Raw genomic sequence first — 25,449 nt, forward strand, 5'->3', positions numbered from 1 at the left:
ATATATATATATATATATATATATATATATATATATATATATATATATATATATATATATATATATATATATACACACATACACACAGGGCACTCAAAATTTCTGGTAGCCCTTCGAACAGGTTCTCTTCAGATTTTGGTAGCCGAAAATTTATTTAACTAACCTAAATACTAAACTTTTTTTAAAATATAGAAAATCAGATTGGAGTCTAATTAAAAATGTTTTTAATACACAAATGTAAACAAATATCAAGGAAGTAATTTTATTTCATTATATTTATTTCATTTAGTGTATCTGTAAAAAAAATGTATATTAATTTAAAGCAATTCATAACCCTTTTTAAGATCTGCACAAGTAAAATAAACAGTAATGGGATTGGACAATGTGAAGTGGAATATTAAGCCATAAAATGGCATGATTTAAAATTCAGATACAGTTTCACACAAAAACAAAATAATGTTACACTATGGCATATCCTTTAACATTAAAAGGGATAAATTGAGTATATAATTTATTATATTTATTTAAAATATTACTGTACTTGTTTAGATTTTTAGAAGGCACCTTAACTTTTTACATTTACAACTCTGTGTTTGCTGCATAAAAACATGGGTCGATAATTGCAATCATTTGACCATAAACAGCTGAAAAAATGTATTGGAAATGAAAAATTAATTCTCGGTCACAAGGGGGCGCTTTAGGAGCGCTGAAATATTACGGTTTCCATAGTAACAGCTGAATACAAAGCAGCATTAACGCAGTTTCATCAGACATGAAATGAAGATTCCAAAGACACGTTTCTGAGGACAGTAACGGAGGAACGCCATCAAATGTAGCGAAGTAAAAGTAACGTTTTTTCACTATAAATGTACTTGAGTAAGAGTAAAAGTGCCTATCTTTAAATATACTCTAAAAGTACTAGTTACCCCAAAAATTTACTCAAGTAAATGTTACGAAATTAATGTAATTTGTTACTACCCACCTCTGCACACAGCTAACGACAACATTAACTGTAGCTACGAAGTTTTAAGGTAGGACAATAGGTTTCATTTATCATTTGCCCGCCGTGGCTCTAGTTGGCAAGAAATTCACAGCACATATTATTTTGACCGCATCGTCAGATTTATACATGTCAACTTGCATCTGGCAAGCTAACGCCCGGCCACCTCTCAACTACATGAGCGCACTTCTCCACAACATTCTGACAACCCACGTGTAAACCTGCTGTTTATCTAAGTTATTGGTTTATTAAATATGACACGGGTGGGTAGTATTTGTGATTTCGCTTACTTTACCATTTCATTCTGTTGGTGTCCTTGAATTTAATTGTTCCTGGCCCTGCGCATGATATGACTGCCCCCTAGCTACGAGGATGTAATTGTCTTCTTTGGGAAAGCTGCAAAGCAACAATTGCAGATTATACGTTTTTGTTTTTGTTTTGAGAGGGGGGGCCCTCGCGAACGTTTTGCCCAGGGGCCCACACAACCCATAATCCGTCCCTGAATCTGAGGTATGCCTGCCTCCTCCGCCCCTCCTCTCCGCTGATTCTGTCATCTCGTCGCATCTCCTCTCGCTCACCGCGACTAGTCCTTCATCTACCTGGCTGCTCATAAAACCGTTCCCACTCCATCGCTGGGGGAGACCACGCGTTCGGCGACCTACAAGCCGCTGACGTAACGATGCCAGGTACCGAATAACGTCGAGAAGAAAAAGAAAATATCTTTACCCATCGCGCGCGTGTCCACCTCGACAAAGTCACGCTCCGATACGCACGACCACAAGCGCGCACGGGAGAGAGCAGTTCACGCGCGGCAGATGCTTCCCAGTCCTCGCTGAGATGATGGCTCTGTGGACGCTCTTCTGCATCCTCGCCATTGTGAAAAGTAAGTTATCTGCTCGCTGCTCTGAGGCTTTTATTCTCGTAACCCGTCGTACGTAGTGCAGGTTGGTGCGTGAGCACAGTTATGTATAGATATTGGCATAGAAGACGCGATGTATGGAAGCAAACGCTCTTTTGGAGATGGAGAGATGCTGGGTGGTGGACAGTGAATCTATACAATCACTCTGTGGTAATATTTCATGTGTGACCTGAGTGTTAACAGATATATTATGTCCGTATTTTCCTGTCGTCCCCTAAGTTGCGCACAGCGCCTGCTGTAGCGCATTAATATAGAATCACGGCGGCGGCATGTTGGCTGTTTCTCATTGTGCGCAGAAGTGCTGAGCAGCGGTTATGGCACTGTAAGCCTGAATGATAATACACATCATTATTGCAATGAGCCGCAACCGCCACAACTGCTGAGATGTGATTTTTAGAGTCTCTCTGGGGTTGCATCATGACGAAGATAACGTTTAATTTTGTGTTTATCACTCAGCATTGCTTTGCAGGAATGGATGGATAGTTGCAAAGCGTGTGTTAAATTGTTATGTTTCATAAAGCGAGGCTGCAGAAAGGGCTTGAAGTGTGCGTGTGGAAACATAAGGCATGGGTCTTTAACCCCCTGATGCATGCATTATTAAATCACTACGGAAAAAGAAAGTTTAATGTTTCTTTTCACTTCAGAACAACAATATAATGATTTCAACCCAGATGTTACAAATCTGTTGCCCTGAATTTAGAGCTGTATTGTAAAGTGATATAAGTAAATGACAATTTGTCAAGAAAAAAGTAAGCATCGTATGAATACAGAATACCATAATGAATTAGGCACCCCATCACACTCATTAGTGACCCTGAACCACAAAAAAAAAAGATCATAAAGTCATAAAAATGCCATGTATTTTTCATAAATATTCCTAAAGATAATCATAAGAGATTTAAAGTGTAGATCCTTTTCTTTCTTTTTTATTAATTTATTTTTCTTGTGGACTCAAAAAAATTTAAAGGTACTTGGTACTACTACTTTTTTCAGCCATGTTGGTTATATGTGTCATAAATAAAAACACAGTTACTGTATAAACAGGACATTCAAATGATCAAAAGAGGATTAAAGGGAAAGGACTCCAAAATGAAAATTCGCTAAAAATGTACTGATTCTCAGGTCATTCACATGGTAAATGAGTTTCTTCATCAGACCAGATTTTGAAAATTTAGCATTGCATCTGCTCACCAATGGGTCCTCTACAGTGAATGGGTGCCGTCAGAATGAGAGTCCAAAAAGCAGAAAAAAAACATCACAAATATCCAGTCCATCAATTAAAATCTTGCAAAGTGAAAATATGCAAAATTTCAATTTCTAAAAACTTACCTGATAATCTTTAAAGGATAACTATTGCCAAATGCTGTTTTTTTTTTTTTACTGTAAATGAGACAAACATATATCTAAAAGCATAATTACGACAAACAAGCCGTTTTTGAGATTGACCGTGATTTTGTTTTGTTTTCAATGGCCGGTGAATGGGAGTACTAGGGGCATAAATTTGAGCACATCAAAATCGATATTTTTACGACACTAAGAAGGCTCGACACACCATGAAACTTTGCTTGAAGTATCGCCTGGGTCTCTACACATGAACTCGAGCATTGAGAACATTGTTCGTGTACACAGAGTTTACTAAAAAGAAAGGTTTTGAACAACTCACTTACACTGTCTGGGTTTCCGCTCGCAGCCATCTTGCCAGTCAAGAAGTGTCAATCTCCGAATGCGAATGAATGGACTCCATAGGACAAAATATTAGGCTTATATGAGGCTCTTTTTACAACTAGAAGGTTAATATTGTTTTTCACTTGCGACAAAACTACGAATTAGCCGTGCATTTATATGGAAATATGCTTTAGGAGCTATCCATCCTCGCATTCGGAGATCGACACCTCTTGACTGGCGAGTTCATGTGTAGAGACCCAGGCGATACTTTAAGCAAAGTTTCATGGTGTGTCGAGCCTTCTTAGTGTTGTAAAAATATCGATTTTGATGCGCTGAAATTTATGCCCCTAGTACTCCCATTCAACGGCCATTGACCACAAAACGAAATCACGGTCAAGCTCAAAAACGGCTCGTTTGTCGGAATTATGCTTTTAGATATATGTTTGTCTTGTTTACAGTAAAAAAAAAAACAGCCCATGTTGCATTTTGGCAATAGTTATCCTTTAATAATCCATTGTTGGTGTATATTTGTAGCAATAGCCAAAACTGTAAGGGTCAAAATAGTCATTTTTCTTTTATGCCAAAAATCATTAGGATATTAAGTAAAGATCATGTTACATGAAGACATTTTGTAAATTTCCTACCATAAATATAGCAAAAGTTAATTATTGATTAATAATATGCATTTCTAAGAACTTCATTTGGACAAATGTAAATGATATTTTCACAATATTTTGATTGTTTTGCACCCTCAGATTTCAGATTTCTAAATAGTTGTATCTCATGTAGCCCATATATTAATAGAAAGCTTATTTGTTCAGCTTTCAGATGATGAATAAATCTCAGTTTCAAAAAATTGACCGGTCCAGGGTCATATACAGTCTGAATTAGTCATTTTAAACAATATGTTTCATTCAAAACCTGATCATTTTGATCTTACTACAGCTTACCTGTAAAAAAAAAAAAAACAGTTGATGGTGTAATGGTGGCAATTCCCCTGTTAGAAACACATTGAACAAGAATTATAACGTAAGCTTAGCATGAAAGAAAAATAAATAAATGTTCATGTTCACACACACACATTGCAGGCTAGTGGAAATCGGCTTAGGTCCCTCTTTCTAAGTGTCAGACCCCAGGAGGCTAATTCAGTTAATTAACTCTGACTACAAGCAAATGAGTAAAAGAACGAGTGGCCGTCAGATGTGTGGTGAAAGGGTTTGTTAGGGTCGAAAAAGAGGAGGGTCCACCATCCCACATCAATCAAACTCATAGCGCATTTTTCCTCTTGGTATAAGCATGCTACAGTTCTCTTAGCAGAATAGGATAGATATAGTATTAGTACATTAGCAGCATAGTATATTAGACTCACTAGTCTATTATTTGGTAGTTAATGTAGTAACCCACCCAGTCATATTAAATAACCATTAACTGAAGAGGACTGAAAAGGTTGTTATGGTGATGAACAGACATGCATCTTGTGTATGAATGATTAGGGTTACGTAATACACACATAAGGAGTATAGCAGTGGGCTGTGGCCTGTTCTCTCATTAAGTGGCATCAAGTCAGAAGCACAGACCTGTGTTACATGTTTAGCTTTTGTTCAGATAAAATCCAACACTCTATACTTTTGAGAAATAATCTGGTACTGTGGTTACTAAAACTATTTTTTAGGATAAAAGCCACCATCCTTTCCACTGATGTATGGTTTGTTGGGATAGGACAATATTTGGCAGAGATACAACTACTTGAAAATCTGGATTCTGAGGGTGCAAAAAGATCAAAGTAAAAGTTGTCCAAATGAAGTTCTTAGCAATGCATATTAAGTTTTGATATATTTAAGGTAGGAATTTTACTAAATATCTTCATGGAACATGATCTTTACTTAATATCCTAATGATTTTTGGCATATAAAAAGCGTTAATTTTGACCCACACAATGTATTGTTGGTTATTGCTACAAATATACCCGTGCTACTTATTACTGGTTTTATGGTCCATGGTCACATTTATTCACTCTTATGTCAAACCCATGAGACTTCAGATCTTTGAAACACAAATGAAGGTACTTGTAATGAAACCTGAGAGATTCCACTAAAATTTAGTGCTTCAAAAAGTTCATGAAAACATTATAACAGAAATCCTCATGAATTGAGCTCCTTAATACTTATAGGATTGTCTTCTGAAGAGACACACTGTTTATATGTGAATTAAAACCTGTACAAAATCTATTGACCAAATAAAGCCGCCTTTTCAGAAACTTGGATTGAACTGCTCAATTCATGAGATTTCTTTTCAAATGTATTTCTAAATGTGTTGAAGTGTCAGTTTGGTGCAGTGGATTTTAAATCAAGGGACAAAAATCTCTCAGGTTTCATTAAAAATATCTTCATTTGTGTTGATGAATCAACAATAGTGAAAGTCTTGTGCGTTTGGAATGATATGAGGGTGAGTAAATGACAGAATTTTCATTTTTGGGTAAACGATCTCTTAATAGCACTACTTCCACCACATTTAAACTAATTTATTTAGCATAGCCTGTAATATTAAATAACATTTATTATAGACAGACACACAGACAAATATACACTCTTAAAAATAAAGGTGCTTCACGATGCCATAGAAGATACTTTTTGTCTAAATGGTTCCATAAAGAACCTTTAACATCTGAAGAACTTTTGTTTCACAAAAGGTTCTTCAGATTATAAAAAGGTAAGAAAGAGATGGTTCTTCAAAGAACCTTTGACTGAATGGCTCCTTTTGGAACCAAAAATGGTTCTTCTATGGCATCGCTGTGAAGAACCTTTTAAATCATCTTTATTTTTAAGAGTGTAGATAGATTTTTTTTTAATCAAATGTAAATAAATTACCAGTTACATTTTCTTGGTTAAATTCTTGGTAATTTACACTATCAATAAAGATCTATTTTATATATTTCTATTATTAAAACCAAGTCTGAAACTCATCAAGTTAGTGTTTTAAGCATTTTACATTTATTCCAAAATAATAACTCAAGGCAGTAACAATTTAAATAATATAATTTATTTCTGAACTTATGTTCAGCTATTCTTTTTAATAGTTAACTATGAACTATTTTTTAATTTTTCAGATAACCAGTCATCAAAGCTCTGTACGTACACAATTTCACTAAGCTAAATATTAACTAAAAACTTCCAAAGATCATGTTTTCACACCATTTTAAGTTTTATTTTGACAAAACAAAGTGGTTACATCTAAGTGTGAGTTATTTACTAAGTTTTTTAAATTAGTCTTCCCATTAACGCCATTATATTGTTCATTCAGACTTATTCACGAACGCCCTTGAACACATGAGGCGGGATTTATTACATGAACCAGTCACAGCCAAACATAACCAGTCATATCCAATCATATCGCGATGGAGGCATCTCCTCCTCTCACATGACTTTCCCCATCCATTTTCAATTATACCACACCAAACTCATCGCACGCTTTATGGGGTCTGTTAAAACTCAATGGGCTCAGAGGAGGCGAGAGACAATGTTTCTTTATGCACTTTTTAATGTTATAATTTTAATATTGGCATTGTTTTATTTTTGTACTACTTTTTCTCATTCAATATTTTGACAAGGCACTGTCTCCTTTGCCTCCTTGGAGGAAACCTCTTTCAGATACCTGTAGACGTACCTGTAATGTTACAACTTAAGCACATTTTGTTACCTGGCAAAGCATATTTTCGCAGCAAAAAGTGCTGTACAGGCAAATAGTAGGATAGGAAGGTGCAGTAATCCTAGGCACCCACCCAACCAAAATATATGGTGAATCAATATCCAGTTCCTCTCACCTCGTCCATTCTGCCCACGCATTAACTGTAATTAATGTCAGCAAGTCGGCCCAGGCCCTGCTTTGCACAACATCTCTCTGTCCAGCCTCTCTTTATCAAGGAGGAGCAGATTTGGCAGTGATTTGGACTAAATACAGCTTCGGCCTTGAGGGAGCCGTAAAAACAGACAAAGCCTGTTGTGGAGTGACTTATGGCCCACCTTTATCTACCAGCTGATCGATGGTGGAGACACAGAGGGTCGAGCCCTCTCCACCTCCTGCATTATAGCTCTGCTACAAACTCACACCCAGGAATCAGACTTTACAACATACCACTACATAAGCCAAAGATGAAATGGATGGAAGGTTTAAAACAGAGCAGAGCACACTGACTTGTTGAGAGAAGAGACGGTGATGCTGGATGCGGATGGTGGAACTCTGGCATAGAATAGTCAGGCGAGAATCAGTGGAGAGCATTTAGTGCGTTTCTTCAAGAACAAGATAGATCTCAAAGCTGCAGGCTTGCATATTAATCAAAATACGAGTATGCAAACTTGCCCATGCGTGTATCACTGTCTTTGCACAGATGCATAAAGAGATGCGCATTTTGAGGGGTCAATAAAGAGCAGCGAGTGTAGGTGAGGATGGGAGGTTCACCTCCTGGTCTATTTTTAGCGTTTATTATTCACACCTCAGTGCACACACACTCCTCCTCGCAGAGTCTGTGTCTCTCCCTTACTTTCAGTTAAACACACTGACTCTCAAAGGACTTTCAAGGACGTTCTGGCATCTTCTTTTATACAGATCGCAAACCCTACCATGCCTCTGTTTACACACTTAAAATTTCTCTATCTAGTTCAAATTAATTGTTTAAGTTCTGTCGTCATTTCCTCACCCTCATGTTGTTCCAAACCTGTATGGATTACTTTCTTACATGGAACACAATAGGGAGATTATTTTCAATCCAATTACCGTACTATGAATATGTAGCTATTTAAGCTACAAATATGAGCACAAAGCTTCGTGAAGATGATCCATACACTTGTGTGCTGAATTCTGTATCTGTTTGCCATACAATAGCTGCAGTTAAAAAAAAAATACAGTTGTTAACCTGAGAACTGCCTGAGAAATTTTATGAGGAGTAAAATTTATAATTGTATTTAGCAAGGTCACATTGAAGGGATTAAAAGTGACATTGAAGACATTTATAATGTCACAATATATTTTAATTTCAAATCGTTACAGTTCTATCATGACAAAATTTCAGAAGATTTTAGCATGGTGATGGATATGACAATGTTAATGTATTTTGTTTTGGTGGAAAAGATTAGCTACACTGCTCAATTGCTGCTGCTGCTGTTGGTTATTGCTGTTGTAGATTATTGCTGCTGCACAGCAAGTACAGGAACTTATTACTTTCAAAACATATGCCAATACGGTGCTATGAGTATTTAAGAAGTATTGCTGCTGCACAAATAGCATACAGTATATAATAACCCGTAGCAGATCTAAACAGGTGGAGCTGGGGAGGTGGATGGTTTTGATGTTACGAAAGTGCTCTAGAAGATGCTAACCTTTTTTATTTTTTTTTATTGTTATTACTATTATTATTATTATATTTGTTAATAATCTGGTAGATATTATTTCAATTTGTGTGCTACCTCTCCCACCCCTAGATGCAATAACTGGCTCACATGCGCAGACATTTGCATACACACATGATCATAATGTTCACAGACACATGAATACATACACTGTTATATGAATACACTTGTAATACTAGATGTCAGTATATATGTTGAAATTGCTTTTTTTTTCAAAATATTGCCATATTGTCTTTTTGTTTTGTTTGTTTGCTTTTTTGTTTTATGTTTGGTATAATATTGTCACATTCACTTCTTGCATAATAATAAAAAAAAATAATAGAAAAAAAAAAAAGAAGATGCTAACCTGCCAGACAGAACTTGGCATTTCTTTTGAACTTTTCTATTCATAAAAGAATCCTGAAAAAAAAGCATCATGGTTAACACAACTGTTTTTAACATTGACAATAATAAATGTTCCTTGAACACCAAATCAGAATATCAGAATGGTTTCTAAAGAATCATGTGACACTGAAGACTGGAGTAATGAATGCTAAAATTGAGCATCTTTACATTTTCCGCTGGTCTTAGTACACGATATAACTGCAGAAGAGTCAAGTTTTAAATAGGACAAATACCAAAACTTGTTGATCATTTTTGAACGCGATGCTATATTGGTATCATAGGATTCAATGATCTATGCTAAGCTATGCTAAAAGTGATATCGCCAGAACAGGAGAACGGCTGAATGGATTTCAAAACGGTAAAAATCAACTTATTAAGTCGGGGGGAGTTGTAGAATTAGCCTATTTCCAAAAAAACCTATTTTATTTCTTTTCTACTTATCATGTCCCTGTGTTTTCTCTCTCTCTCTCTCTTTCTTTTGCTGTTTCATGTAGATTGTGGCTTATATGTGCATATAACATGCTTACATTGTGGACTTGTCATCGGATCTGTATGTCAGTCATGCTGGCTCAACACTTTAGCCCATCTAGATAAGGCAGTGATCTGGCACTCTGGTCTGTTCTCATATCTCTGATCCACAGACCGTTTCAGCAGCCAACAAATTATACTAAGGTTTTACAATTTCACACCGATATCCAACCAGCATGTCTCGCAAGCTAATCTCCTACAGTAGTTGACATATCTGTCATAAAGGCTTACATAGTTCTCATACTTGTACATTATACAGTACTATACATTACATTGAGCTTCTTCAGTTTTTGGTTGACGTTCAAACAATATTATATTTTTGTTTAACAGATTTTTTCATGAATAAAAATTTCCTAATAATTTATTCACCCCCATGACATTCAAGATGTTCACGTCTCTCTTTCTTCAGTCGAAAAGAAATGATGATTTTTGAGGAAAACATTCCAGGTTTTTTCTCCTTATAGTGGACTTCAATAGGAGTCAACGGGTTGAAGGTCCAAATTGCAGTTTCAATGCAGCTTCAAAGGGCTCGACATGATCCCAGCCGAGGAAGAGCTTTATCTAGCGAAACAATGGGTCATTTTCTAAAATATATAAGGATTGATATACTTAACCACAAATGCTCAGCTTGCACTAGCTCTACAATGTGAATGCATGACTTGACGCATTACGTAATCACTTTGTAAGTGTCAAACATGGTTAGTTTTTCATCTGTGTACTTCAGTTCAAAAAGGTAGAGTAGGGCGAAAAACTCCAACTTCAAAATCATCCAACATCATTGTTTTACCTTTTGTTTTACCTCATGCATGACCTTTCCAATGTGACTACATAATGCTTCAGGTTGGGCTGGTGCAAGATGAGCATTTGTGGTTAAAAATTATATACATTTTTATATTTTTTAGAAAATGACTGATCGTTTCACTAGACAGGATCTATATTCCTCGGCTTGGATCGTGTAGAGCTCTTCGAAGCTGCACTCAAACCCATTGAAGTCTACTATATGGAGAAAATTCTCAAAAACCTTACTTTCTTTTCGACTGAAGAAAGAAAGGCATGAACATCTTGGATGACATGGGGGTTAGTAAATGATCAGGAAATGTTTATTCTGAAAGTGAACTAATCCTTTTTGAAAACATGAATTGCCATATGTGGTACAAGAGGTAAACAACACAGAACTATGATTCAGCAAAGACCTTATGAATATTCACAACTCATTACCTTATTTATTCTGTGTTGACCTTTTGTTCATTATATTCTGTCATCAGGCAAAACACATGCCCAGATTATTTGTAGAGAAAGACAGACTATGATGTTCTGGAGAATTTTACTGGAGGACAGAAAGAGAAAGCAAGCACGTAATGTGGAGAGAAAAAGAGGGGTTTTAACCTTTAGCTTTTCGGATGGCATGGCAAAAGGCTTCTATTAACAGTAGAGCTTTATAATTTATTTTATGATGATGACAAATCATAGATATTATTAATGAAAGAGTATGAGATCTCATATTCATTAAATTCACTTAATGTATTAAAGGTAAAATTATGATTTGAAAAAGAAATATAATGAAGCAAGATAAACCTTTAACTTCAACACCTACAAAATGAATGTAGTATTTTGTGGTGATCATTTCCGAAGAGCTGCCTTTTTTTTTAATCCAGATGTGCCCATGTGTTGCCAAGCCAATGTTCATTTTAGATGAGCGCAAACAAGCTCAGACAAGCCATTCCAAATCAGCCAGACATAAACCTGCCAACACAAGCTGGACTAATTGTAAACACTCAATTTTCAGAACCATTTTGTGTCTATAGAGAATAAAGTGGTTGTGCAGAAGAAAGCCAGACCCAGAAACAGCAGACAATGTATGAAGGGAAGCATAACAATAAAACAGATTCAGAGTGCTATCGATCCTTTTACAGCACATTTAAAGAGGCACTGTATGATCAAAGCCGAATGAGAGTGTTGTTGAACTGCTTAAAGGTTGATTTTTGGTTCTAAGACTTTGCCTTTAGAACACAACGATGATGAGCACAAATGCTGATTACTGAACAATATTTCAAGCATCAGTCAGCAATGCAAATACGATTTGTACTGCACAGAATGAAATAACATACTACATATGTAATGATTCTTATTACAAAAGATCATTTTAAAGAGCAATTTCTAATTCAAACCAAAAAAGTGGCATCTGGAGGTAGAATTTGGGAACATATTGTCAGGCAGGATTATCCTGTAAAGAAGACAATGTCAGCCAGATGAGCTTATGAAGCTGACTCCCCTCGTGTCCTTGTGGAATGGATGCGGTATGTGTGATGCAGTGCGATGTGCGGTAACACAATAGCTTTCTATGGCCAGCAATTTGTTTGGCCCGTCTTTGGAAGCTTTCACCGTTATGAGTGCTTAGATCAATACCATCGGCTCTAAGCATCTGTCTAAAACACATCGTCCTATTCCTCCTGAATCGACTTCTCTCTTTCTTCTCTCCGAAGGCATGTACTGCAGAAACACAGCAAATAAATATAGCACAAATATGTATATAATAAGCTAAATGAAGAGACTTATTTTGTCCAGGGGATATTTATCAGCTATTCACAGCTGAATGTACTGTATGAACACCACATGCATAATAGCTTTTTTGTATGTTGGCAGTGGAATGTACTCTTTGACATTTCATTCCTTCTTTAAAATACTGTCTGTTTGCATGTACATGAGTGAATGTGTTTATGTATGTGTGTATGTGAACTAACCTGCATAAATGTGGCTTGATACGGCTGAACATTTTGTCATCATTTGTCAACCTGATCTCATGACGAAAATGTACCTGCGGGAACTTTTTCACAAGATGCAAAATACAAAGCGCCATGTAAGTTTCGTGAAGTATTCAATGGAAAATGTCCACGAAGTGGCGCTAAAAGAGTGTTTGGTCTTTTCTCCGGAACAGATGAGCGTACATATGGTACGTTTTATGTGATGTTGGTTTCGTATGTGTCACCGTAATTCTGACTTGAAATGTCCTCTGAGTGGTGCTATAACTCTAATGCTCTGTGATGTTTTAAAATAATGCACTATAGCTAAATGTACTCCGATAATATGAACAAAAGTGAATGTGACGTAAAAACGTAATCTCAAGCATGCCGTTTTAGCTTTTTTTTTTATCTCTCATCTTTTTCATCATGAGTCATGTTTTTTGCGAGATTCGTACCCAAGGATTCCGCAACCTAAGTCCAATTCCGTACCGGCTGAGCTACTGAGCAAGCTTGTTACGTACAGAACTGAAACATATGGAGCTGTAATCATAACACAAAAAAAGCGTCAAAGCGACCATTGCAAATCATTTAAACAAATCATGTGTGAGCATGTCATAAATAGAACGCGGCAGCAGATTACTGTCGGGGATTTGCCGTGTCGTGTCGCGCCGCGCCGCATCCAGTGTAGACAGCATAATAGGTTCTTTGAATTTTGTCGCATCGCATCGCTAGCGTCCAGTGTAGACACGCCGTTAGACCCGCCCTCACCGAGCTGAAACAGTTCGAATACAATCACCATTGTGTCGACTCGGGTGCAGAGGAAGACTCCAATTGAGCGATTGAGGTGTTCTGTTGTTGGATGTAATAATGAACATAGCAATAGTCATTTACTTCCGACATCGGAGCCGCTTAAGTGGCAGAGGACAACGTTACTTTTGTTTTTAAAAGAAAAGCGCTGATCCCGATCTACATATGCATCTATGTTCATGTGAATCATTCATGATGCAGCTTCACCCACAGCAGAAGTGAGTATAAGGGTTTTTTTATGCATCTTTGCAAATGGCCTTTCTTAATAATGTGCTTGTTGGCTACCCTGGAAATCCAGAGGTCTCGCGAGAGCACAATTTGAATTGAATTGAATTCTGAATTGAATTTGAGTCTCTGCAAGAGACTCTAGCAATGATGCATGTTACTGCATTATGTAAGCAGTTCTGGGAACCAATTAAATCGTATCTGATGTAGGTGGGCCAGAGGCAAGTTAAACTGATGACGACAGTGCTGCGACGTCCGGAATCATTTAAACATTTAAACAGATTTTTTAACCAGTTGTTTGAAACGGCTTTGACCTGGCTTTTAATATAAAAGGGGAAAAGAAAACCGCGCTCGAATCGTTCCTTCGCAAGAAGGACGTTTTTGCTGTTTTGCCGACTGGATACGGCAAGAGTTTAATCTAGAGGTCGACCGATATTGGTTTTTACCGATACCGATAGCTAGGTTGGACCACACTGGCCGATACCGATTAATTAACCGATAGTTTTTGAAAATGGATACTGAACAGCATTAAAAATAGTGATCTACTTTTTTTTTTTATACTAAACCATACTTTGTAAATGAATAAAAATATTATTTATTATATATTGATAATTAAAGTTATTTCATAGTTCATTAATGTTAACAAATTATCAGTAAATGTTGAAATTAACACACTCTAACAAGGAACAACACTTCTATTCTACAGCTTTCATTAATCTTAGTTGATGTTACAAATGGACTCATTGTCATCTTTACATTTTAACAATATGTAAAATTGCAGGTTCTATGCTTTTTGTTTATATTTCCCATCTTAAAATTTCAATATTAACTAAATATAACCATGCGTCACATTTTCAGTTTTCAATGCACATGGCACCATTTTCATATACATTTTATATAAAATTTATTTTGTGCAAAATTGACTTTATTTATTTTTTTATTATATAAGCAGGCTACTTTTTTAAAACATTTACTTATTTAAAACAAGCGTTATTTAAGTGTCGGCAAGTTTACAGAAAATAGTTATTGTTTTTTATTTTTCGTTTGATTATTACTGATGAGATCACAGACAGTCGCTGCTTTAACAGGCTGCATTCAAACGAATGCACAGATTTATTTCGATGTATCAGATGTTTTGTCCTGCTCTGAAAACATAACTGACTGTGTGTACATCGAAAGTATTCGAAAATCCATGTTCATTTAACCTCATCTGCAAACAAGCTTTTTAAGACGAACAGACACAAAGAGAAACTGAAAGTCCGTCAGTGCGCGAGTTTAGTGCATCTAATAGTACTGCATTACAAACGGCAGAAATGAAGGCATATCTAAAGTAAAACACTGCGATTGAAATCTCACACTGTCAAACAATGCACACGTAGCTCACAGTGCAAATTCTGTGCAAGGAAGCAAGCCTGCCGCGTTTCTGGCGCGCACACGTGCAATGTGCGGGAAAAACACCAGCTCAACCGGACAAAAGTGCAGCGCTGCGTTGCGCGGACAACTCGCAGGTATCTTTCTCTCTCACGCACACACAAGACGCGTCGCGTGTAGTTCAAGCAGAAATCTAGAAAACAGTTTATTTAATCACCAAACGGGCAAATGTTTACATCCAGAAAGATAAAAAAACCCAGCAAAGGTTAGTCTAGACAGATTAAACGGAAAGAGAAAGTACAATCTATATCGTTAATTGCAGCCATTTCAGAAACAATTTCTTTTCTGTTTTACATTTATGTTTAAATATTATTTGTTTGTGTTTTGTTTCAGTTTAATATATTAATTACGAAAGAAGTTTGTGTTATTTGTAAATGTCGGACGTGGTATGAATTGGACGAAAATACGCCGGGAGAATTGGAGAGAGTCAGACACAATTTTTGAAGTTAATTTTTATTTGTGGAAAATCCCTCCTTAAACGAATTTCGTTTTGTATAATTTTTTATCTTTATTTTTAATATACATTTTTGTTAATCAGTTATTAAAATCAAATAAGAACAGGAAAATGGCATTGTGAAATAAAGTGCGTAACAAGATGCAAGCCTATGCTTTAAGGGCCTGAAGAAAAGGCTAAAACATAAATTATAGTTCTATATGAAGCATACAGACATTAGCGCTACAGAAATACAAATATTTTGCTGAAATGCACAATACTCAATCTTCCAGCCCAGGGTCAAGTCTTTATGAACATTAACAATGATTTTGGACAGATATGATGTAATGTAAAACTATGGCGCGCTGTGACTCGGAAGGATTCTGTCGGCTGAATGAACACAGTTTGCTTTCTCATGTCATGTCTTTAAATCTACAAATTTGCTGGCTAAAAATATGACTATAAATCAATACAAATATATGGTAACAATCCTGACATTAAACATTGGTCTGTGGCTTAACCTCTACTCTAAGACAGCGGAGCATGAGCACTTCAGCAAAGAACGCAACCCGGAAAAACTATCGGCAAAAACTGCCGATAACCGATAGTTCGGCCAATCAACTATCGGTGCCGATTAATCGGCAAAACCGATAGATCGGTCGACCTCTAGTTTAATCTATCAGTTAGCTCCGCTGGTAGCTAAGCGTATGGGGCTTAGTGAAAACTTAGTGATTGGTCGTGGCATTATCCAATTGTGTGCAGTGAGAGTTTCAAATGCATGCTTGGTGCCGCCCCTTGAGTTAGGCCCCTTTCATTGCTCGATGCCAGACCCTTAATAGATTAGGGTCTGGATTTTTCCAGGCTACTTGTTGGCAAGTTTCACCGATAAACGTGCAGCTAAACACGGCTAAATGTGGCTAAAGTAAACATTACAGCTCGTAATCCCTCAGCAGAGAGGGGCGGGGCAAGCAGAGCTCATATGCATTTAAAGGGCCCATGCGATAAAATAAGCTGATATTTTGCAGAGCTGATTTTGACAAGGTGAAAGTCTGTTTTTTTACACTATTATTGAGAATTTTTAACCAAAGTATATTAGAGACTTTTCATTAAGACCCTAAAGAATCATATGAACTTGTGGAAAATGAGCATATGATGACCCCTTTAAGTAAGTGGGTGACTAAATTATGAGGGTGATTAATTCTTAAAAGAAAAATAATGGAAAAATGGTTGTGATCATTTAATTTTGTGAAGAATTTTTAACAAGAATTGTGCAAATTTGTCACAAATTCATTTCAGAAGTATTATTTGAGCTACAATTTTTTATCTCCAAAAATTTGAGACCTGTAACATTTTTGGATGATCCATTTTATTTCTAGTTTATTGGTTAAATGTTATAATTACTGAAAGATACTAAATGGATTGATGAATGACAATGTAGTTGGTAATTATATCAATATAATGTATTAAAAATTAGGTAGTTTCTATTATTTTAAATAATAATAACACATGATTGTTTGCTTTAAAAAGATATTACTAATGGCAAAATCACCAAGAGATGGCATGTAAATTTGAAGTTTAGTTTGTTTAGAGTTTTTAAAGAGATAGTTCTGCCATTAACTATACTCACCCTAAAGTTCCAAACCTGTAAGAACACAAATTAAAATAGTTTTAATGAAATCCAAGAGCTTTCTGACCCTGCATAAACGAGCTATGAAAATACCCTTTGTGCGCAAAGACAAACAAAAAAACTACTTTATTCAACAATTTTTATTCAAAGTTGTTATTTTTTATTATTGTCACATGGCCTATTTTAACAATGGCCTTACTACCTTTCTGGGCCTTAAATGTTTCAGTTGTGTCGCTGTCTATGCAGGTTCAGAAAGCTCTCGGATTTCATCAATTTGTGTCCCAAAGATGAACAAAGATCTTAAAGGTTTGGAACGATATGAGGGTAATTAATGCTGAACTATCACTTTAAGGAAAATATAAAACATGTCAAAATTGCCCCTGGTCTCCCCTACAATATTATTCTCTATGCAAGCCAAAGCGCAAGGAAACATTATAAGCACTTATAGTGCGCTGGAAAAGACAGCATCCCACTGCCTGGCTTTATATAGCACAGCAAACACACAGAGAGGATCAAAGAAGAAGAGAAAACATGCTGATTTATTAAAATACCTTCTGCCTCAACACAACCCCACACAACATTGTCTTAAAGAGGAGAGAGAGGCAAAATGATGGATGGCCTGAGAGAAAAGAGAATGAAGGATGACGATGGGAAAAAGAGGGAAAAGGAAATGAGGATAGTTGTTTGCTGAACATTAACAGTCATTTTAAAACCATGGACATAAATAAGAAGTTGGTTCTCTGTTTGCTGTTATAATAGCGTTTAGTCTTCTGGGCAGGTTTCAAACTTGATGGTGGAACAATGAAGCAGGGATTTGCTCCTATTTAGATGCAGTTGTGATCTTAATTTATCCTAAAGATATTCAGTTGCGTTTAGTTCTACTGAACATGCTTTTGTGTGGAGACTGAATGGCTGTAGGCTTGAATTTATATATAAAGCATGTAAGGAAAATTTGATTGCTCATGTCATGACCCCTTTAAGACAGGAGCAATAAAAGAAGGGAAACTGAGCAGAAAAGGGATACTGCGTTTAAAAAGAGACAGAGAGATTTAGAGGCCTGTATGTGCAGGTGGGCATCGCCACAGAGAAGAAAGAGAGAGTTTATGGTGTGTGATTAGAGTCCTCATTGATCTGTGCCGCCGTAGAAACATCTTTCCTGTCCACTGAACACAACAAGAGCGGCAAGAACAAGCCAATAGAGAGAGAGAGAGAGACAGAGACAGAGAATGGGATGGATGAGTAGTTAGTGAGAGAGACAGAGGAAATGTATTATGCTGACCCTGAGAAAGGAGAAAACAACAAGATGAGAGAAGTGGAGACCAAAATGCTACATTGTCTCTTAGTGCAATATGAGAATATTGGACTTGCTTGTTATAAGAAGTATACAGTCATTCTGTGTTGATTCATATTGGTGGTAGTGAAGATTAGCATACAAAGGAATGTGCTCTGTGTAACTAATAGACTCAAGCAGGGAAAAACAGCTTTTACTTGATTTGATGAATAAAGCCATCTCACTGGATTGATCTGTAGGTGCTATTAGTCAAATTGCATGAAGCATGCAACAAGGGTTTTATAAGCATGCGGTGATGAGTGTTTGCCTGTCGATCTAAAAAATAAAGGAGATTTGAGGCAGTGTTTTTCTGCTGCCCTGCCAAAGGCTGAAAGCTGCTGTTCTCTTTACTAAACTGCAGCACTTTTTTTTAGCAGGGTTCCAGAACAAAAATTTACAGATAATTTACTCACCCCCTTGTCATCCAAGACGTCCATGTCTTTCTTTCTTCAGTCATAAAGAAATATGTTTTTTTTTTTAAAGAAACATTTCAGGATTTCTTTTCATATAGTGGACTTCTATGGTGCCTGCGAGTTTAAACTTCCAAAATGCAGGGCTCTAAATGATCCCAGGTGAGGAAGAAGAGGCTTATCTAGTGAAACGATCAGTTATTTTCTGAAAAAAAAATTACAATATACTTTTTAACCTCAGATGCTGGTCTTGTCTAGCTCTGCGTGAACTCTGTGTATTCCGGTTCATGACAGTTAGGGTATGTCGAAAAACTCCCATCTCATTTTCTCCTCCAACTTCAAAATTGTCCTACATTGCTGTTTTACCTTTTTTGTAAAGTAAACGTATACTTTGTAAACACTTGGAGGAGAAAATGAGATGGAAGTTTTTCAACATACAGTCTTGAACCGGAATACACAAAGTACACGCAGAGCTAAAAAAGATGAGCATTTAAGGTTAAAAAGTAATAAAGTAGTATAAGTTACTGATTGTTTCGCTATATAGATAAGACCCTTTTTCCTTGGTTGGGATCGTTTAGAGCCCATTGAAGCTGCATTTAAACTGCATTTTGGAAGTTCAAACTCTTGGGCAACATAGAAGTCCACTATATGGAGAGAAACCCTGAAATGTTTTCCTCAAAAATTTCTTTACGACTGAAGAAAAAAAAAAGACATGAACATCTTGGATGGCAAGGGGGTGAGTAAATTATCTGTAAATTTTTGCTCTAGAAGTGAACTTCTCCTTCAATGTGTTATATATCAGGGGCATTTCCTCAGAGGAGGCAAGTAAATATTGAAGAAGAAAAAAATTGTAGTACAAAAATAAAACAACACCAAAATTACAAAATATCAGGGTTTGAACAAAGTTTGTACAATTTGAATTTTTTAAATTTAAGGCCTGGAAAACCCTTGAAAATAGCAATATTCCTGAAGAGGTTCTTGAAAAGTGCTTGAGTTATTGAAAGACAATGTTCTAAAAAATAAGTGTTTATTTATTTTGTTATAAGCACATACCTTTTCACACAAAATTCACACTCATTACTTTAGTTAATGTCATAAAACTAGCGAGCTAAGCCAGCAGTAGTACTGACAAGGTGTGTAAACATGGCTGAAAAGAGGAACAGATGAATCGAATCAATTGAGTGAGTCATTTATGCTGGAACCGCTATGATTGATTCAAACTCAAACTTCAATCACTAGCTGTCACGTTTGAATAAAGGGGTCTGGGTCCAAATGCAGGGTAAGAAATGATTTTAATATAATTAAACACAAATAAACAAACAAAAGGCCAACACGGCACACTAAGAACTAAAACACAAAATAACAAAACCAAGAACAGGATCAAAGGCCAGGATATCAGGAACACAAATTCACAAAAACAAGACACGAGACAATGCAGACATGAAGCAGGAGTGAGAAATGAGAGTTCTTATACAAAAGTCCAAATGGTGAACAGCTATGAGTGAATCAGTGTAAACGACAAGGACAGGTGAATACTATCAGAAGTGCAGTGTGAATAGCGACCTCAGGAGGCTGAGGGAAACCTCACAGCCCCGATCATGACACTAGCTTTCTACAGATCAAATTAAAAGAGCCATTTATTTTCAAATTTCAACATCACTTGTAATGATTTTAAAAAGCACGTAGTGATGAAACGGACCATTTCGAAACTTTGAATCAGTTAAACCATTGTGTTGCAAAATGATTAACTGATTAACTTTGAAGAGCTCCAGTCAGATCGCATATCGCATATCATTTTTTTTTATATCTTGCCTTCAAATTGCATATTGTGAATCATTTGATTTACATCGGAACTTCAGAGCAGGTTTGCAAATCATTTGACTTGGATCGGGACTTTAAATCGCTTATCACAAATCATTTGACTTGGATCGGAACTTTGCATATCACAAATAATTTAATTCAGATCGGGACTTCGGAGCGTGTGTCGTAAATCATTTGATTTAGATTGGAACAGGTTTGTGAATCATTTTGCAAATTGAATGATTCAAATCAAATCATTTGCGATACGCGATTTGAGGTCCCGATCTAAAGCAAATGATACGCAAAGTTTCAATCTAAGTCGAATGATTTGCATTCGGTGCTCCGAGTCCTGATTGGAAATGATGGTCCGCAAATGATTATTCAGATACGGACTTCAGAGTGTGGATCGTAAACCTTTAATGTAGATCGGACCTTAGAAACGTGTTTGGCGAATCATTTGTTTCAGATCTGGATTTCGTGAATCTTTTTTTCTGATTTATTTTTTCTTAAACAGTAGAAAACATCAAACCATTAAGGCAGTACCGTTATAAAAACAAAACAAAGAAAAAAAAAATAAAGTGTACACAAATGCAAATCCCTTAAGAAAACTAACCATAGTTTTATTATAGCTAAAGTGTAGTATACTTTGTAATACTTCAGTAGTGATACTTTGCATGTGTTTTACTTTATTTTTGTCATTTTTATTAGTATATTTTATCTATTTATCTTTTTTATAATTTGAAAGATAAGACACTGTCTGATAATTGATCTCTGATTGAAGCCCTTGAAAATCAAAAAAGCAGGACTTGAAAGTTACAGCGGGAGTCCGTGTTTTTCTCATCTTCCTTTCCCTGAGCCCATTGAGCCTCTATTGCGATATGATTGGATATGACTAGTTATGTTCGGCTTTGATTGGTTCATGTGATAAATCCCGCCCCTTGTGTTTGTTCGTTTCTGCATTCACAAATTTGTCTGAATGAACAACATAATGGCGTTACAGTTTTTCTCAATTGCTAAAACACTATAACCAGTCTTTTGAACTAAAATTTCAAAACTATAACGGCATTTTTGAAAAAGCACACCCATTTCCCTAAACAATAAACACTATTCCCTGCTTTGACACATGAGTTATATTTGGTGAACTGTTACTGCAAAACTCTACACACAAATCCCTACATTTCTCAGTGCTTACACCATGTGGTTGTAACAAGTATCCACTGAGACGGCGAGATGTGATGAACCCAAGTGCAGTTTATTTACAGTGACGATAATCCATAAATCCAAACAATCCAAACGTGAAACATAATCCAGACAATGACTTGACATAAACTTGACAGACTTGACTTGACTTAACTTGACATAAACAGACTTGACTTGACTTGACTTGGCTTGAACAGACTTGACATAAACTTGACTTGGCATGAACAGACTTGACTTGAAACAGACTTGAAAAACACTCACCAGACAGCAGAATTACAACTTCAATACTTCAATACGCGACCATGAACAATGAAACAGAAGGCCTATTTATATGAAACAATACAGGTCACATGACACCAACAAACCAATGGAAAACAAGGAACAAGACCATAGCAACCAATGCAACCAATCAGAACAAGACACATGGAACAAAGGGACCAATGGCAGGAATACATGAGGGAAGGGAAGCAAGACACAACAGCATGAAATGATTACATAAAAGACATGAAAACATGAACATGAAACAAAACCCCAAAACAAAACCAAAAACACCCGTTACATTTCCCCCCCTCTAAGGGCGGCTCCCGACGCCCAAAACAAAACCCTAAACTAAAAAGTCCAGGAGGGTGGTAGAGCAGGGGTGAAATAGGGGGCGGGATGGAGGGCCAGGTCCATGTAGGGGAACAGATTCAGAATCATGGCATGGAGCAAGAAACAATGGGCAAGACCAAGGGTACAGTGGTGGACCTGGGCAGTGGAGTAATGGAGGACCTAGACAATGAAGCAGTGGCAGACAGTGGGAAACTGGAGGACCTGGGCCGTGGAGCAGTGGCAGACTGTGGAACAATGGAGGGCCTGGGGCATGGAGTAATGGCTGACAGTGAAGCATGGGAGGACCTGGGCCATGGAGCAGTGGCAGACAGTGAGACAGTGGAGGACCTGGGCCGTGCAGCAGTGGCAGACTCTGGAACAATGGAGGGCCTGGGGCATGGAGTTGTGGCAGACAGTGGAAACTTGGAGGATCTGGGCCGTGAAGCAGTGTCAGACAATGAAACAGTGGAGGGCCTGGACCGTGGAGTGATGGCAGACAGTGAAGCTCTGAAGGATCAGGGCCATGAAACAGTGGCAGACTGTGGAGTAGTGGAAACCATGGCGGGGCTGGCAGAGCAGGAAGCCATGGCGGGGCCAGCAGAGCAGGAAGCCTAGGCGGCGCAGGCAGAGCAGGAAGCCATGGCGGAGCCGGCAGAGCAGGAGGCCTTGGCGGTGCAGGCAGAGCGTGAAGCCTTGGCGGATCAGGCAGAGCAGGAAGCCTTGGCGGTGCAGGCAGAGCAGGAGGCCTTGGCGGTGCCGGCAGAGCAGGAGGCCTTGGCGGAGCAGGCAGAGCGTGAAGCCTTGGCGGTGCAGGCAGAGCAGGAGGCCTTGGCGGAGCAGGCAGAGCGTGAAGCCTTGGCGGTGCAGGCAGAGCAGGAGGCCTTGGCGGTGCAGGCAGAGCAGGAAGACTAGGCGGCGCAGGCAGAGCAGGAAGCCATGGCGGAGCCGGCAGAACAGGAAGCCATGGCGGAGCCGGCAGAGCAGGAAATCCCGCTATGGACGCCGCCTCGGTAAGAGGCATGGGCGCAGCGGGTTCGTGGACAGACGTGGCCTCTGGGACGCAGTGAGCAGCCCACACACTTAAAATGGCGATGGCCATCACAGGCAGCGCAGTGGATAGAGGGGAGCCCACCAGGCTAGTGGGTGTGTGGCTTGGGAGCGTTGGCTCTGCGGGTATGCCTGCAGCCCGTACTGACATTAAAGGAGGGTCCAGTATGCTGGCAATCAAGACCTGATGAGGCTCTGAAGGATAAATTGAGGCTTGGCATGGCTCTGGCGTGGCGGCCATCTTGGCCGGGGACTCTGGTGTGGCGGCCATCTTGGCCGGGGACTCTGGCGTGGCGGCCATCTTGGCCGGGGACTCTGGCGTGGCGGCCATCTTGACAACAGGCTTAGGGATGGCAGCCATCTTGGGTGCAGACTCTGGCATGGCAGCCATGATGGTTGAAGGCTCTGGAAGGGCAGTCATGACAGGTGTAGACTCTGGAGCAGCAGCCATCTTGTGAACAGGCTTTGGGATGGCGGCCATCTTGTAAGCAGACTCTGGAATGGCGGCCATGACAGGTGCAGACCCTGGAGCGGCAGCCATCTTGTGAACAGGCTTTGGAATGGCGGCCATCTTGGGTGCAAACTTTGCGTGAGTAGGCCCTGGAGCGGCAGGCTTGGCGTGAGCAGGCCCTGGAGCGGCAGGCTTGGCGTGAGCAGGCCTTGGAATGGCAGGCTTGGCGTGAGCAGGCCCTGGAGCGGCAGGCTTGGCGTGAGCAGGCCCTGGAGCGGCAGGCTTGGCGTGAGCAGGCCCTGGACGGGCAGGCTTGGCGTGAGCAGGCCCTGGAGCGGCAGGCTTGGCGTGAGCAGGCCCTGGAGCGGCAGGCTTGGCGTGAGCAGGCCCTGGAGCGGCAGGCATGGTGTGAGCAGGCCCTGGAGCGGCAGGCTTGGCGTGAGCAGGCCCTGGAGCGGCAGGCTTGGCGTGAGCAGGCCCTGGAGCGGCAGGCTTGGCGTGAGCAGGCCCTGGAGCGGCAGACATGACGTGAGCAGGCCCTGAAGCAGCAGACATGACTGGTAAATGTGGAGTGGAGGGTACTGGAGGATAGCTGGATTCCTCATCAACTATCCCCACAGTAAATGTAGATCCACTCAGGCGTAGAGCAAAGTCTATGTATTTTTCAAGTGACCAGTGAGGAGTGTGGCGTGGCATTAGACATGAAATTTCATTTGTGAGTCCAAAACGGAAAATGTCCTTGAGAGCAATGTCATTAAAGTCTACCTGGTAACACAGGTCGCAAAATTCTGCAACAAAATCCTCAATAGGACGATTCCCTTGACGTAACTCCAAGAGAGCAACTGCTGGGTTCATATTGACGGTCGCGTATTTCTGTAACAAGTATCCACTGAGACGGCGAGATGTGATGAACCCAAGTGCAGTTTATTTACAGTGACGATAATCCATAAATCCAAACAATCCAAACGTGAAACATAATCCAGACAATGACTTGACATAAACTTGACAGACTTGACTTGACTTAACTTGACATAAACAGACTTGACTTGACTTGACTTGGCTTGAACAGACTTGACATAAACTTGACTTGGCATGAACAGACTTGACTTGAAACAGACTTGAAAAACACTCACCAGACAGCAGAATTACAACTTCAATACTTCAATACGCGACCATGAACAATGAAACAGAAGGCCTATTTATATGAAACAATACAGGTCACATGACACCAACAAACCAATGGAAAACAAGGAACAAGACCATAGCAACCAATGCAACCAATCAGAACAAGACACATGGAACAAAGGGACCAATGGCAGGAATACATGAGGGAAGGGAAGCAAGACACAACAGCATGAAATGATTACATAAAAGACATGAAAACATGAACATGAAACAAAACCCCAAAACAAAACCAAAAACACCCGTTACAGTGGTCATTTAGAAAGCACAAGCATT

At 38.7% G+C, this 25,449-nt stretch overlaps 1 protein-coding gene across 1 annotated transcript in view; it reads left to right on the forward strand.

Moving 5' to 3' along the window:
* The first annotated feature begins 1,574 nt into the window (after nucleotides 1–1,574).
* The window catches only part of chrnb2 (cholinergic receptor, nicotinic, beta 2), a 53,788-nt gene continuing 29,913 nt past the window's right edge, over nucleotides 1,575–25,449 (forward strand). Inside the window, exon 1 of the mRNA XM_073846777.1 lies at nucleotides 1,575–1,883. Coding sequence (XP_073702878.1) covers nucleotides 1,838–1,883 — 46 coding nt within the window. The 5' untranslated portion in view covers nucleotides 1,575–1,837. The remainder of the gene's footprint in view (nucleotides 1,884–25,449) is intronic.

The sequence above is a fragment of the Garra rufa genome, chromosome 9 (assembly GCF_049309525.1).
Source record: "Garra rufa chromosome 9, GarRuf1.0, whole genome shotgun sequence".
Lineage (NCBI taxonomy): Eukaryota > Metazoa > Chordata > Actinopteri > Cypriniformes > Cyprinidae > Garra > Garra rufa.